At 45.1% G+C, this 17,208-nt stretch overlaps 1 protein-coding gene across 2 annotated transcripts in view; it reads right to left on the bottom strand.

Annotated features, from left to right (window-relative positions):
* PTPN2 (protein tyrosine phosphatase non-receptor type 2) overlaps positions 1 to 16,266 on the bottom strand; it is a 58,324-nt gene extending 42,058 nt beyond the window's left edge. The window contains exons 1-2 of one of the 2 annotated variants that reach the window (XM_039523231.1): positions 15,898 to 16,266; positions 4,967 to 5,057 (exon numbers count right to left, since the gene is read on the bottom strand). In XM_039523231.1, the coding sequence (XP_039379165.1) occupies positions 4,967 to 5,057; positions 15,898 to 15,966 (160 nt within the window). In that variant the 5' untranslated portion in view covers positions 15,967 to 16,266. The remainder of the gene's footprint in view (positions 1 to 4,966; positions 5,058 to 15,897) is intronic. The other variant, XM_039523232.1, reaches the window with a different exon arrangement.
* Positions 16,267 to 17,208: the final 942 nt, after the last annotated feature.

The following is a 17,208-nucleotide window of genomic DNA, read 5'->3' as shown; positions in this document are numbered from 1 at the left end:
GGGAATTGCCAGTAGCAAAAATCCCTAACGGCTGGAAACAGGATACTAGGTGGGGAGGGCTCTGAATTACTACAGAGAATTCTTCCCCAGGTACCTGCCCACATGTTCAGGGTCTGATTGCCATATTTGGGGTTGGGAAAGAATTTTTCCCCAGGTCAGACTGGCAAGACGTTGGTGGTTTTTCATCTTCCGCTGCAGCATGGCACAGGGTCACTTGCAGGTTTAAACTTGTGTAAATGGTGAATTCTCTGTAACATGACGTCTTTAAGCCATGATTTGAGGATTTCAGTAACTTGGTCAGAGGTTAGGGGTCTATTTCAGGAGTGGGTGGGTGAGAGTTACTCGTAATTAATAAAGCATACCGAGTAGACACAGGTCTGGGGACTTTATGAAGCATTTCCAAGATTCTTTCCTGGGTGTCTGGCTGGTGAGTCTTGCCCACATGCTCAGGGTTTAGCTCATCATCATATTTGTGGTCGGGAAGGAATTTTCCTCCAAGGCAGATTGGCATAGGCCATGCGGGTTTTTTGCCTTCCTCTGCAGTGTGGGGCATGGGTCACTTGCTGGAAGATTCTCGGCATCTTGAAGTTCTTAAACTATGATTTGAGGACTTCAATGGCTCAGATACAAGAGTGGGTGGGTGAGATTCTGTGGCCTGCGATGTGCAGGAGGTCAGACTAGATGATCATAATGGTCCCTTCTGACATTCAAGCCTATGAGTCTATGAGGTTCTGTGGCCTGCAGTGTGCAGGAGGTCAGATTAGATTATCACGATGGTCCCTATCTATGAAAGATCCCCTTTGATACCAATGGGCTTTGGATCAGGCACTAAGGTTGCACAGGCAACTTTAATGCTAGCATTTCCTTATTTTTTGAGTGCTTGACTTTATGGTCTTAGTACTACATCTTTTAATCTAGTTTTTGCAGATAATTAACTACAAAAATTGAAAAACAAGTTCTGTTGTGCAGAACCATACTGTTCTACCTCCCATGGGTCATCAGCAGGGTTTAAATCCAGGATTTCCAGATCCACAGCACAGACCTCTACTGCTTCAGTTAAAAGAGCAACTGACAAATAGTAGGTTTATCCTCTGCAGAGCAGCTACGGTAGAAGAATGAACATATATGGCCAGCAGCTTTCACACTATTTCCTAGACAGTAGTGGAATGCTGGGACTCAGAACTCCTCAGTTCTATTCCTGGCTCTGGAGGTTCTAATTGCTACAAACTGCACTATCTAACACAGAGTTAGCCCATTCATTCTGCAGTGGTGGCTGAGACTTGAGTCTGGTATACCAGCTCTATCTGTTCTACTTGTGCAACCTCCCGGTTATCCCATCTGTAAAACAGGAAAAGGGAACAATATATGCCTTCCTCCTCAGGAAAGTGTATTGAGCCTTGCTCAGTAACAAGGTCTAAGACCACAGTACTAATACCATTCTCACCCTGGGTTCTATCTCAGCACTTGTTTGCCAACGCCAAAGGAATAGATGTCGCAGCTCTCTGAAGCTCTAGTTCTGTAGGGCACAGAAACATGCCCAGAGCAGATGGAGAGTCAATAAGACCCAAGAGAGTGCTCAGTCAGTCAGAATGCAGGAAGGTCTATGGGGTCTGGCAGGATCTTCAGTTCAGATGCAATGTTTACAGATTTTATCAGCAAGCTTCTAACAGGCTCTATGGGGCATAACCAAATAATTTTCAAAGGCTTGTAACTTGGCCAACGCTTGGTGGATTTTCACAGCTACAGGAAAAGGCATCTCTGACTTCAGAACCAAATCTGATTAATTTTGAATTCCTGCTCCAATCCACGGAGGCACTGAAGCTTTTTGAAGAAAGGGACATGGCGCAAAAAAACCACACACTCTATTCTTCCTCACTTCATCCTTCCAAGTGGTTAAGTTGGGTTGCTGATGCTTACCAGAAAAATTCAGCATGAAACAGAGACCAAGCATAGAACAGTTAAAGTTAATAGCTGAAGTCTGGCAAAGCTATAAGCAACTAAAACCAGAAGCTTATTAAAAAAAAGTGTTAAGTCATACCTATAGAGCTGCTGCTACTAGCTCCATAAAGATGAATGGTTTTTTATTAGTATTTTACACTTGTATACACTTTTCATCCAGATATTTCAAAGCACAAAGAAAAATATCCTCATTTTTCCAGACTGAGAAACTGAGGTCGAGATATTTACCAAATTTACCTTCACAGCCACTGATTTTGGTTGCCTAAATCTACGATATTTTGGGCCTAATTTTGAGACATGTCAACAACTTGCGGTTACCACTCACTTCAACTGGAAATGCAGGTACTCAGAGCTTCTCAAAAATAAGACCCCAAGTATGTCAGACTGAGCTCTCAAAATCAGTTTTGGCCCAAGTGACTTATTCATTATGTGGCTTTGGCTAAGTGGCAGAACTGGAAACAGAACATGAGTTTCTAGATCTACAAGCTCATGCTCCAGTCACTAGCCATGGTGCCTTCTGAGTCGTCTTTGTCATGTAGGAGAAACCTAACATTAAAAGAGGAGTCATAAACCATTAACCTATTTTGTCTATAATATTTAGAGAGCCTCTAGACCCAGATTCCCAAAGAAGTAGCATTAAGACTTGTCTTGTTCCTTCTGAACAAGAGTTATGATAGTGGACTCTGATTAGGTAACAAGTTTTGATTAAATCATCAATATTTTTATATAGCAGATAAACATAAGACAAGAACACTCAAGGTGATATGGCATTGAAAACACTATCTGAAATAGTTCTGTAAATTCTTTGGAAGAGATGTCATGCCAAACCCTTAAATATAGACAATTCACAAAAAAACCCAAAAACAACAACAACAAAAAATTTAAGGCCACTAATTCTGACAGATGACAACATGTATTTTAAATGTTGTTAAAAGACTGATCAACACTAATTCAAATAGTGCTACAACAAACAAAGTTATCAGAGGAAATTCCCTAAAAATATCTTAGCAAGCAACACATGACACACATACCAAAATAAGAATGGATAAATATGGGGGCGGGGGGCAAGGGAGGTTCAGATTTCAATCAAATTTGAGGCCTAAACTTAGCATACTCTATTAAAATCATTTAAATTAAATAAATAAATAAATAAACTAATATTCAAGTGCTGCCAAAGGTTTAAAGAAAGTCAAAACACTGAACTGGTCGAAGTCACTGGCCAAGTACCTGGAACTAGAGTTTTTTGAAGTGCAAAACCAGCTTTAGACAGAAGTAGCCTCTTCTGCAGGGGCAAAGATAATATTTTCTATATTTCAGTTTATCCAACTAATTCAGTTCAACTACTAGTTCATTTAACACTGAGAAACTGACTGGGAGCTGGAAAAGCAGGAAAACTGATTTTTCTCTTCCAATCTATTAATAAATACTAGGTGGGAGAGGATGAGATTGACTAGTCCTAAAGTCTTGAAAGATATTGTGACCAGAAACAATCAGTTCAATTCACTATCTACAGACCAGAATTCCTTTGCTTAATAAATCAGTTTTAATTTATCAATACATGTTTTCCATTTAATTTTTTTCTTACATATCCAGCACAGTTAAGGTAGTTTCATTTAACTAATAAAAACAATTTTAAAATGCTGGTTTTGTGCATTTTAATTTAACTCCAATTTCCCTCCAAATGCAGCTTGACAATTCACAAGTAACAAAACAAATCATCTAGTAAATAAGAAATATCATTCACTATTTTTTAACATAATAAAAAGTGTAAAAATATAAGAATCCATAACATACCTTTATAAACTCCATAAAAGTATTTAAATAAAGGGGCATAGCTATGGCATATCCTCAAAATTAGAGCAAAGTAGTGGCCAGCCAGAGATTCCAGCCAATAAAAGCAGAAGCAGCCAAAGCAGGGACTCCTGTATTGGGATGAGGGGGTAAAATGGGGCACAGCCAGAGTCACCTTTTTCCCAGCATTCCCTTGGACCCAGAACTGTACAAGAGACAGCACTCTGACTCTCTTGGCACTCAGAGCAGAGGTGATGCTGTGCCTTGCCCCCACCCTATGTGATCTAACCTTCAGGGAAACTACAAAGAGAGACTCCAGCAAGTAAGAGCAGAAGCAGTTAAATCAGGGATTTCTGGAGATTCAGAGACATTTCTACATATGGCTGGACTTTCTCCATCCTGTGCTGATTGGGTGCTTGATCTAACCACCCCTCTCAGTCTCTTCATCTCAGCCTTTTTCTCCTGCCCTATTCCCCTCAGTCCCTTTCCCTTTAACTAATCCCCTCCTAAGCACCCATCTGACATATACCCCCCCAAAAGAGAATCTTGGCACTAACATGACATTTGCCAACATAACATTGTTTACTCTGCTGGTCTATTCTACCCCTTCACCCACCCTCTGCCTGTCTTGTCTAGAGAGATTGTAAGCTCTTTGGGGACAGGGACCACTCTGTTTGTAAAGTGCCTAGCACAATGGGACCCCATTCTTGGTTGGTCCTTAAGCACTACTGTATTAAACATGATTAATTATAGAAACAGTGAAAAATTAACCTCTCTTTAGGAAAATAAATACAAATGCAAAACAAAATGGAAATTGATTATGTAAATCAAGGTTGCCTGCTTGTTCATTTAAATCATTATTAGAATCAGTGATTTAAAATTAGTCCACCTTGCTTGCTCACAAACATTTATATATTTGTACACAATTTCTATAACTACCATTAATCACTGTAACAGTGTGTTATAACAGCCACTGGTTTACTTTTCCCCAAAGGTACATATTTTAGCATGCAAGCCAGTTTACAGAAGGACCAAACTGTCTATTGTTAAAAAAACTAAACACAAAACCAGATACATCTCAAAAGCAAATCATTTTAGGTTATACATAAAGGGTTCATAAGAATCTCTTTGAAAAGGAAAAAATGAGCAACAACTCTAGAGACAAAACTGTTTTCATTATGCATTTAATTACACTGAGCAAAGGATATATACTTACATGGGCTGACATCTCTGTATCTATTTCGATTTCTGTTTTCTGGATATTTTGCAACTCTATGAGGATAGTCATTGGCTTTATGCCGAATTTCCTTAAAAGTACAAAAATACAGTTTAATAATAAAATCTTCAATTCACTCTGAGTAACATTCTGCACAGAAAAAAAGAGCATCTTCAAGCCAATTAATTAACATTTTAATATATTCATATTATAGTTCATTGAAGTTCACCTTTGCTCAGGACTTCATTTGTGCTTAGCATTTAACTTGACTATTGAATATTAGCATTTAGAACTATCAGCTTCTTACACTTGTCTAGTCAGTTAACGCTTCACAGACAGCATAGAAACAAATTTGGTGAGTATTTCACATGGCATGAAACAAGGAAGGATGAAGGATTTGGCATGGCTATGCTCTTTGCAATTGGCCTCATAGGGTGTCTCTCATGTCAAAAATGGGACTTAGATAGGACTAGTACTGTTTTACAGATATCCCCTCTGCATCATGAAGTGCCTGCGAAATCCAATACAGCTCCTCTCTGTTGTCAAGACTGATAGTGCTTGGCGATTTCAGTATCATACAGATAACTCTGAGTTAGCTCCTGATTTGTAGCTGTGGTAACAACCATGGGACTATTCCAGTTGTCTGACAACTCACACAGGTGACCACATTCAGGGTCTGTTTGGAATGGAAGGAACATCAGAGAGAGGTCACGACACACCATCCCCAAGACAGCAAGGGAAGTATTTTGAGGGTCTGCTCTCAGACGTTCCTACAACAGGTACATTTCCAGAGTGTTCTGAGAGACAATTCTATTTAACAGACCAGAAGAACGGGGAAGTAGATTGTGTGAAGGGATGGAGAAGGGGTTTTAGCAATTGGCCCTTGACTAATGACAGAGGCCTCAAAATACAGAATTTCAGAAACACAGGGCTGGAAGAGACCTTGTGGGGCCATTCAGTATACCTAAATCATCTATGACAGGTGTTTGTCTAACCTGTTGTTAAAAATCTTCAATGATGGGGATTCCACAGCCTCCCTTGGTAATCTATTCCAGTACTTAACTTTCCTTAAAAGTTAGATATTAGGAAAAACTTACTAACCTACACCTCCCTTGTTGCAGATTAAGCTTATTACTTCTTGTCCTACCATCAGTGGACATGGAGAACAATTTATCCCCATCCTTTCTCTAACAGCCCTTAACATGTTGGAGACTTATCAGGTCACCCCTACAGTCTTCTTCTCCCACCCCTAGAAGAAACATGCTCGCTTGTCTAAACCTTTCCTCATACATCATGTTTTCTAAATCTTGTATCATTTCTGTTGCTCTCCAATTTGTATGCATCTTTCTTAAAGTGAAGTGTCCGAAACTGGATACACTATTCCAGCTGAGGCCTTACCAGTGCTGAGTAGAATGGGACAAATACCTCCCATGACTTCCACACAATACTCCCGTTAATATACCCCAGAAAAGTGCATCACATTGTTGGCTCATATTCAATTTGTGATCCACTATAACCCCCAGATCCTTTTCAGCAATACTATCACCTAGCCAGCCAGTCACTCCTGATTTTGTAGTTATGCATTTGATCTTTCCTTCCTAAGTGTAGTACTTTTCCCTTGTCTTTTCCCAATTTCCATCTTGTGGATTTCAGACCAATTCTCTAATTTATCAAAGTCATTTTGAATTCTAACCCTGTTCTCCAAAGTGCTAGCAACTTCTCCCATTTTAGTGCCAACTGCAAATTTTATAAGCATACTCACCACTACATTATCCAAGTCATTAATGAAAAAGTGGAACAAGTACCTGGCCAATGACAGAGCTCTGTGGGACCCCACTGAATATATCCTCCCAGTATGATAGCGATCCATTGATAACTACTTTGAGTACAGTCTTTCAACCAGATATACACCCATCTTATAATAATTTCAGCTAGAACCATTTCTCTAGTTTGCTTATAAGAATGTCATGGAAGACCAATGTCAAAAGTCATACTAAAACCAAGATACATCATGTCTACTGCCCCACCCCCAAAAATCCACTAAGCCAGGAATCATGACAAAGAAGGAAATTAAGTTGATTTAGCATGATTTGTCCTTGAAATCCATGCTGGCTATTTCTTATAACGGTATTATCCTGCAGGTGCTTACAAACATTGTTTAATAATTTGTTCCAGGTATGGAAATTAGGGAACAAAGAGGACGTGGGGTATAGACCAGTCAGCCTTTTTTAAAAGAACAGTACTATATTTGCCCTTCTCCAGTCCTCCGGGACCTCCCCTGTCCTCCATGAATTCTCAAAGACAACTGTTAACAGTTCCAAGATTCCTTAAGTACACTTGGATGAACTTTGTCAGGCCTCCCAACTTGAATACATCTAACTTATCTAAAATATTCTTCAATCTGTTCTTTCCCTATTCTGGCTTGTATTCTTTCCATCTTGTTGTTAATGTTAACTGTGTTAAGCATCTGGTCACAACTAATCTTTAAATGAAGTCTGCAGCAAAACAGGTATTAAACTTCTCAGGCCTTCTTGATATCTGTTATAAGACCCACTATTTAGTCCCACTAAAGAGTGGACTACACTTTCCTTCATCCTTTTCTCACTCCTCAGTATGAAGAGATTCTGTAAATATGTGTCTTTCATGTCCCTTACAAGGTGTAACTTATCTTGTGCCTTAGCCTTTCTGATTTTGTCCCTATATGCTTGTCCTATTCATCCTTAGCAATTTGTCCATTCTTCTTTTTTACTCCTGAGGGAATTCTGCACCCCTGTGCAATGCAGCATTTGCACAGAATTCCATGTTTCCACTACAGAATTGGGGCTGTAGAGCTGCTGGCAGCCATTAGGGGCTGCTGGACTCTGCAGAGCCCAGCTCTCCAGCTCACAGTGACTGGAGTACCCAGTCCGGTGAGGATGGAGGTTCTGCAGCCAGAGCTCTGCACACTCCAGCTGCCTGGCTTGATCTTCATCCACCCGGGGACAGAAGAGAGCCCAGGAGACCCAGTTCTCGCAAAGGGTGAAGAAGGGCAGGGCAGCACCACACCACATCCCACAGCACAACAGTAAAGAAGCTGGGGGGAGTAAAGACTCTGAGGAGAGGTAGGAGGGTGTCTGGGTTCTGAGGATGCCCTGCAGCTGAGCTCTGAGGGGAGAGGGTGCCCCACAGCTGGGCTCGGGGGGGGAGCAGGTGCGGGTGTCTGGGTTGGAGGGTGCCCTGTGGCTGGGCTCTGGGTTGTCAGAGTTTTTTTCTTAAACTCTACTCCTGAGGGAATTTTTTTCTTTTAAAAATCGGTATAGTTGGCATGTTTGTTGACATATTTTGAAATAAATTACAAAAACTGAAACTGGAGTGATTATGTTGTATAATTTTGACAAAAACTATGCAGAATTTTTAAACATTGTGCGCATAATTTTTAGGCGCAGAATTCTCCCTGGAGTAACTTCTGTAGTTTTCCATTAGATGATTAAAGAGCTCTTGATGGAGCCATATTGGCCTCTTACTGTTCTTCCCATCTTTCCTTCTCTTCTGGTTAGTCTCCTATTATGCCTTTAATATCCCTAAGTGCCAACTCTCCTGACTTTTTTTCCCTTAGATGTTCTTCCCCAGAACTTACCTACCAGTTTTCAGAGTTTGTTCAAGTCTGCCTTTTTGAAATCTATTGTCCTTATTCTGCTACTCTCATTCCTCCCTCTCCTTAGGAATCTTGATTCTATCACTTTCACCCAAATTGCCTTCTACCTTCAGATTCACAACCAATTTCTCCCTGTTGGTCAGAATCAAGTCTAAAAGGCTCCCCTGCTTACTTCCTCCACCATCTGCAACAAGAAATTCTACCAACATGTTCCAAGACCTATTATACGTTGTATTCGTGCCCTTCCCCAGCTTCATCTAATACAGGCAAACAGAAAAGATGGCTAGAGTGCCAGGCGTCTGCTGAGCCTGACTAACTGTGACAGAGACTTTGTGTAGTCTTTCTGTAGTTGTATCTGAGGAGATAAATAAAAAGTTTTTTTTTAACTTTACAATACACCTTATCAAGTCTTCTCTCCTTCCTTCACATCACTGATGCTGCTACTTCTGACAATAAGGTCCTACATCACTCAAAAAATATTCTGTTTTTTCTCTCCAGTAAAGCCATTGCAGGGGTCCTGACTATTCTTTGTCTTGACTATTGTAATCTCCTTATGGGCTTCCTTCCATCTACCTTCTGCATCATCCTCATTGCAAAAAAGCACCACTCTCCTCAAATCTCTTCACATTATGCCTGTTTTCAGGAAGAACAGGGAAGAGAATCAGAGAGGATTTCTATGGAACTATAACCTAAAATGAACTTGGATCATGTTAGATATGAATTTGCAACATTTATTGAAATATCATTACATATAAACAATTTAAACATTTGTGCATTAAAAATCTGCGTGATAAGTGTTGTGTAGTTTTCCATAAAAATAAATATTCTTATTTTTAAAAAGTCTCTCTTAAAAAGGTTAGTGCACATTTACTGACAATTTTGGAGCAGATCAATCTACTAGAGAGACAAGAGCTAAAAACAACAAAAGTATCCAAAAGAAACCTCTCATCAGAATACTCATCAGAAAACCCTTTTCTCTCAATATGCATGTTTACATACCAACCCCTCCGATTTGCCACAGAAGTTAAACTAGCAGAGGACACCATTACAATGACCCAAAATCTGTTGGAGAATTGACCCCAACCACCCTCCAAACTCTCACTCCAATATCACAAAAGCTCCCACCTTTGAACTGGGCTCCACAACTGGGAGGGACATGAATAGGGAGGAGGTGTAATACACAGCATCATCCCACAGCAAATCCACACAGAAATATCACTGGGGACAAAAGCTAATCAGAGAGTCGTCACTGCACGGACCTCAGGGAGTAGCACAAAGAAACCAGTCTTAGGGCTTGGCTACACTTGCAAGTTGCAGTGCTGGTCGTCCAGCTGTGTAGGGCCAGCGCTGGAGTGTGGCCACACTGACAGCTACCAGCGCTGCAGTGTGGCCACACTTGCAGCATTTGCAGCGCTGTATTGAGAGGTGCATTGTGGGCAGCTATCCCACAGAGCACCTCGTCCCATTTTTGCGCTGTGGGTTGTGGGAAGGGGACGGAAGGGTGTGGGTCATTCCGCTTCCTGTCCCAATGCCCCGTGGTGCATCGCTTCGCATCCCAGCATTCACAGTTTTTCCAGCCACGTTTGGCGCCATTGTGAGTCGCTTGCTGTTTTTTACTCTCTGTCTGTGAATCGCGATTTCTGTGGGAAATGGAGCCCGAGCTGCTGAGGACTGTGATGACGAGTGTCGTCAGCACAACACGTTTGGCAGTTGAGCTATTCCTTCAGCTCCAAAGTGACAGTGAGGAGTCCGACGAGGATATCGATGATATCGAGTCGCCTGCCGCGTGTGACACTACAGTGCTTGTGGCATTCACGGAAATGCTCAGCACCGTTGAACGCCGCTTTTGGGCTCGGGAAACAAACACTGAGTGGTGGGATCACATCGTCATGGAAGTCTGGGATGACGAGCAGTGGCTGCAGAACTTTCGGATGAGAAAAGCCACTTTCATGGGACTGTGTGCTGAGCTCGCCCCCACCCTGCGGCGCAAGGAAACAAGATTGAGAGCTGCCCTGACGGTGGAAAAGCGGGTGGCTATTGCAATCTGGAAGCTGGCAACTCCAGACAGCTACCGGTCGGTCGGGAACCAGTTTGGAGTGGGAAAATCGACCGTTGGAATCGTGTTGATGCAAGTTTGCAGGGCAATTAATCGCATCCTGCTAAGAAGGACCGTGACTCTGGGGAACGTGCAGGACATTTGTGCAAAGCCATCCACAATGGGTTTCCCTAACTGTGGAGGGGCAATAGATGGGACGCATATTCCTATTCTGGCACCCCCCCACCTAGCATCAGAGTACGTTAATCGGAAGGGGTATTTCTCTATGGTTCTCCAGGCGCTTGTGGATCACCGTGGGCGTTTCATGGACATTTACACAGGCTGGCCTGGAAAGGTGCATGATGCACACATCTTTCGGAACAGTGGCCTGTTCAGGAAGATGCAGGCAGGGACTTATTTCCCAGACAGGAAGATCACAGTAGGGGACGTCGAAATGCCCATTGTGATCCTTTGAGACCCCGCTTACCCGTTACTGCCTTGGCTCATGAAACCCTATACAGGGAAGCTTGACAGGAGCAAGGACCGGTTCAACTACAGGCTAAGCCGGTGCCGAATGACTGTGGAGTGTGCTTTTGGGCGTTTAAAAGCCCGCTGGCGGTCCCTGTATGGGAAGCTAGACTTGGGGGAAAGCAGCATCCCCGCGGTTATATCCACATGCTGTAACCTCCATAATATTTGTGAAGGGAAGGGTGAAACATTCAGTCAGGCATGGACCACCGAGGTTCAAGTCCTGGAGGCTGAATTTGCACAGCCAGAGAGCAGGGCTACTAGAGAGGCCCAGCACAGCGCTACAAGGATTAGGGATGCCTTGAGGGAAGAATTTGAGGCTGAAAGCCAACAGTAATGTTTGCTGCCTTGCATGGGAGTGAAGTGCAGTGGTTACACTGTTAGGATTCTATTATCCCTAACATGATCTCCAGTGACTGTTTCTTTACTGGGATAAGGTATCTTTCACTATCTGCAATAATAAAGACTGTTTTCAAAGCCAAGATTTATTTTATTGAAAAGAAAAATACTTCATTGACAGACACAACATTTCAGGAACCTAGGGCAGGGGGTTGGGTTGGTGAACTGTACAGTCACAAGTTTGCATATGTCCTGTCTGCAGTGCTGTGCAATGGCTGCTGTACTTCAGGGTGCATATACTGCATGGTGATGGGGGTTGAGTGCAGAGGGTAAGGGTCGTAGTTCTCAGGGCTGGTTGGTGAACGTACAGGTGTTGGAGGTAGCTGGTGGTGGTAAGAACCTGGATGCTGGGGAAGGGGGTTTGGAGCTGACATTGGGGCAGAAGAGAATAAAATTTGGGACGGGGGGGGCTGTGGGGCAGCGCGGGACTGCTCTGCCTGCATGGCTACGAGTGCCTGGAGAGAGTCCGCTTGGCGCGCCAGGATGCCTAGCAGCTGGTCTGTGCTTTTCCTCTTTGCCACAGCGTTTCTCCGCCAATGTCTCTGGCGGATCCTGCTTTCACTTTCTCTCCACTCCTGCAGGTGTTTACTCTCTCTAGCAGAGTGATCAATAACGGCTTTCAGCATGTCTTCCTTGGTTTTTCATGGCTTTTTCCTCAGATTCTGTAGTCTCTGTGCTGTGGTGGAAATTGGCAGTCCAGCAGTCAAGGTCGCTTTTGGAAGGCAAAAATTGCAACAGTTAACAGGGTAGCATTGTTCATTATCTCATCCAAACAGTAATTCCCACACACTTAAGGAGTTTACAGTCTTCACTTAAGCATATTTTTCACATAACAAATAAGAGCACACACATAACACAACAGCAGCCACGAAATGGTGAGTAAGGGGTACTGATTGCTTCAGGGCTGTGCAGGGGTTTCTGTGCGTTGGGGACAGCAAACATCTGCATGGGGGATCTTCACTAAACAGTCTCCCAACATTTTCCACAGGAGTTACTCCTGGAAGATATCTTCCTGCTGCGGGTCACCAGGGAAGAGCGGAAAGGTCTTCTACAGCAATGCAGATTCCGCCCTGGCCCCTATGCAGCTTGCCTGTGTGCAGCAATGGTCCCCCCACGCCTCGCGGCACAGTGGCGCGGATGTGTTAGCCTGACTGGGACAAGGACCACAGTGGCTCTCCCTATAAACCTGCGCAGGCACATTGCCCACGCTCTGGCTAAAACTTTTGAGGAGATTACTGCAGCCAATTACAGCGACGTGATAGACCACATCAATGGGCTATTCCACATCTAGGCATGCATGCATGCAGCCCTAACCCCCCCCCTCCTCTCCCGAAACATTTCCACCCTGAAAATAAAAGCCGCTTACCGGTAACTCGCTCCTCTGCTTGTCCTTCAGCAACTGCTGGGTGCTGCGATTGGCTTCCTTCCTCCTGGCTTGAGAAGAGCTCCTGGCTGCATGCCTCCTGGGACTCTGGGGTGTCTTCCCCCATCTCAGTAGCTTCACTCAGTTTCCACCACCCCCACCTGTCCCCCACCCTGCTCAGAAGTGTCCATCGTGGTCCTAGGATTGGCAGTAGGGTCACCCCCAAGTATCGCGTCCATCTCCCTGTAAAAACGGCAGGTCGTGGGGGCAGCGCCGGACCGGCAGTTTCCCTCACGGGCTTTGTAATAGGCACTCCGCAGCTCCTTTACTTTAACCCTGCATTGCAGCGCGTCCCGATCATGGCCCCTATCCAGCATGGACCTTGATACCTGCTCAAAGATATCATAATTCCTACGGCTGGAGTGCAGCTGGGACTGCACAGCTTCCTCCCCCCAAACACTAATGAAGTCCAGCAACTCGCCATGCTGGGGCTCGTTTGCCGCGTGGAGGCATGGTCACCTGTAAAGATTAACTGATTGCACTCCACACCTGGCTGCAGCAAACAGAAAGGGGATTTTTAAAATTCCCGGGGCATTTAAAAGGCCGGTCACCTGAGGCCAGAGCAGTAGAGTGCAAACTGATGAGCAGAGTGGCTGAACAGGAATTCTGGGATATCTCCTTATTCCCTGGAGGCCAATTAAAGCGCTGGTGTGTGTCCACACCTGATGAGCAGCGCTGGATCACCAGCGCTGCATTCCTTATACCCCAACCCGAATGGGTGCACAGCCAGCGCTGCAGCCAGGGAGTTGCAGCACTGGATGTGCCTTGCAAGTGTGGACAGAGAATAATTGCAGCGCTGGAAAGCCTCCACCAGCGCTGCAACTTGCAAGTGTAGCCAAGCCCACACTACAGAAATTCCTAATCTCTCCCCAAAGATCCATGGAATTTCTCCACAAACAATGTCAAGTCCATGGAACTGGAGGGCTCACTCTACAAGGAAGGAAATCCCACCTTCTTTCACCTATTTAATTTTTCCTTGCAAATTCCCTGAGCATAATTAGCAGTCTCCCTTGCCTCCAGTATTTATTACTCCATCTATATGGGGAGGCTTGGGGCACAGGAGGAGGGCGTAGGAAAGTAAGTAATACTTCAGCACATATATAAGATATGTCAACGTTGAAAGTAATTTCATATGAACAGAAACACTTGGATAAAAATCTTTTGCCTCTGTCACAAAAACCCATTTCTCTGGTTTTATAATAAAATTCTAGAAATATTACAAACAAAACCAAACATTTTAAGGAGCAGAAATAAATGAAAAATTGCTCAAGAGATTACTGAACACACTTTGCAGTGTACAATACCAGAATGGCAGAATTTGGAAATATCTACAAAATATAGCTGAATTCAGAACAGAAAATCTGTAACTAACTGAAAAGCCTTCCAGGGCTTTTGCTATTAACATTTTCATGTCAATTTATTCCATCAGGTTTATTTTAATAAAATTATGACGACTTAGGAAAAAAAAGATAGTTTACACACTACGGACATACACCATGCAATATTCTGTATACATTTTGCTAGTAGTGGTGGGCAATATTGGTTACAGAACTACTACTGGTACACTTTGCCATCTGTGAAATTTTGCTTAATAATTTATTATCGCCTGCCCTGTTAAATTTAAATCTTAGTATTATTTTACTGTTTCAGATACTGTATGTTATTTGCATATATTTAAAAATATAAAGTTTATGAATAAAATACACTAAGATTTTAGTTTAACAGAATGAAAGCACAGCATAATGGGATAGGAAGTCAGCAGGTTTGCTATCTGACTTTTACACATGTCTTAACATGGCTGTGTAGTCACAGCACCAGTGCTATATAAAAAACACCCCCAGGAGGGAAGTAGTTCCCAGTGCTGTCTATACTGGCATTTTACAGCACTGAAACTTGCAGCACCCGGGAGGAGAAGAGGGGGAAGGGTCACACCCCTAAGTGAGTAACTTGCAGTGCTGTAAAGTAGCAGTGTAGACAAGGCCTTCACAAGTCACATTCACTCAGTGCTGCTTATTCCTCATTTGTAAAACACGCCTACTATCTAATACCTCTGTGGGATGTGATGCGAGCTAGATCAGAATATTTTATAAAATATTAACTCAAAGGAGAGTGTAAATTATTATTAATCACTACTAATTTTGCAAAAATAGGACACAGTTGCTCTGATTCAGGTGACCCAGGACATTAAAGACAGTTACTACACATGCAATTTCTAGTAACATGAAAACACGTGACGTGGTCCAAGGTATACACAGGGTGTGCCATTAAATCGTTACAAGCAATTAACGCTGCCAGAATATTGGCCCTATGCTGTAAACCAAGGACTGGCATGAACGCCCCAGCACCGCTGAAAAGCCGGCAGCCCCCTGCTAACTCGGGAGTATGTCACAGAGATTGCTTTATAGCGCCCAGGGCGAGAGGGCTCAGCAGCGTGCGAAGGGCAGAGCAGCCTGACAAGCACGTCGCAGCACTGCTTCGGCAGGCAGCGCCCGAGAGGCCAGTCTAGGAAGTGGGGGCGTTGGGAGGCGAAAACTCATCGCCGCGCGTGCGCATGTCAATTCTGCTCTGCCCGCTGGAGCATGCGCACTTCACCCACACACTCTTAATACGCTCTACCCCCCCTCCTACTTGACGCATGCGTGCTCCCATCAGTCCTGTACACCTTCTCCCGTCTCCTCGTGGAGCATGCGCACTTCCACAGCGCTCTTCTGCCCCCGCCCGCCCCTTCTTGGAACATGCGCAGTGTCGTCACACGGCTTGGTGCTGGCGCTGCCGCGCGCACCTGAAATCAAGCCGTGGCCCAACGACTTCCGCTTCCCAGTACAGGAGAAGAGCCGCGCGTGCCGGCCAGAGCCGCCTGTCTCTCCTTCCCCTCCCCCGCCCCCGATAAAGGGAGTCCCTCGTTCACTCACAAGGTAGCGAGCCTGCCAGTCGTTAGCACTGTCGATCTCCTGGAACTCCTGCTCTATAGAGGCTGCCATGGCCGCGGCCGGAGCGAGCGTGGCCGCTGGAGTCCTGCAGGCTCATAACCTCTCACTCGCTCGCTACGCCCAGAACACGAGCGGCGACGAGCGCAAGTCCCAGCTCGCCGCGCGCTCCGTCTTTGACTGCCTCACAGTTCGCCGCGGCGAGCGCAAGTCCCCGCCGCCGTCATGCGCATGCGCGCTCCCAGCCAACCAGCCTCCGCCTACCCGGGGCAGTCGAAACCCCGCCCCAGGGGAAGCACCTGGGCTGACGTCACGATCCGTTCTGGGCCGCTGTGAGTTGGGGAGAACGGCGGGGGCAGGACCAGGGCCCCGCCCGTGGCGCGCGGGGGTCCCCGCTAATCCCCAGCGCGCGCTGGGCTCGGAGGCCAGAGAGGTGTGAGTGGCTGCGAAGGCGGAGCGGCGGCTGCCCTAGGGACGCGCGGGACAACGGTCAACCGCCAAACACCGGAACGTGCCGAGCGACCGGCGCCCGCGTCACCTTAACTCTGCCCTGTGGGAGCGCTGCCCAAGCCCAGCCCCATGTGTGCCCGCTGCCTTTGCCAGCAGGGCGTGTTCGCCGGGGAGCACAGCAAGGGGCCGCTGGCATAGAGTCAAACACCTCTTTGCTGCGGCTCGGAGCTGTTTGAGTGAGCTGCACTGACCAGGAGCGGCCTGCACCCGCCCTACATTCAAACACTGAGCCCAGTCTGCAGAAATGCTGGCATGCCCGGTCATTTGAGTCTCTTTACGCACAAAATGCAATCTGACCTTTCTTTTCCCTTACCTGTCACTGCATCTGCAGGTGGCTCTCATATCTCCCCTCTGTGCTGACAGGTCCTGTGACAAGATCATCCTTGTACACAAGTTCTGATATAATCTTCAGAAATCAGCACTGAAATGAGGCAATATCTCAAAGTACAGGTGCACATCTTTCCTTAGACCACACATGCTGAGGAGCAGGGAGTGGGTAAAGAGTCTCTAACGGAGACAGGACTTCCAATCACAGCTATGCCAAGCTGTTCCAATTAATCCCTTCATTCAATACAACTACACCTAATACAGCTGGAGTATATGCAGATAATTTCCAGTGGCTATTATCAGCTCCAGAGGGCTAGAACAGGGGTAGGCAAACTTTTTGACCCAAGGACCACATCTGGGTATAGAAATCATATGGCAGGCCATGAACATGAAATTGGGGTCAGGGTGCAGGAGGGGGTGAAGGCTCTGTCTGGGGGTGCGGGCCTTGGGGTGGGGCCA

Source organism: Mauremys reevesii, linkage group 2 (genome assembly GCF_016161935.1).
Source record: "Mauremys reevesii isolate NIE-2019 linkage group 2, ASM1616193v1, whole genome shotgun sequence".
In the NCBI taxonomy this organism is placed as follows: Eukaryota; Metazoa; Chordata; order Testudines; family Geoemydidae; genus Mauremys; species Mauremys reevesii.
Note: the sequence above shows the minus strand (reverse complement) of the source record. Positions and strands in the feature narration are given on the sequence as shown.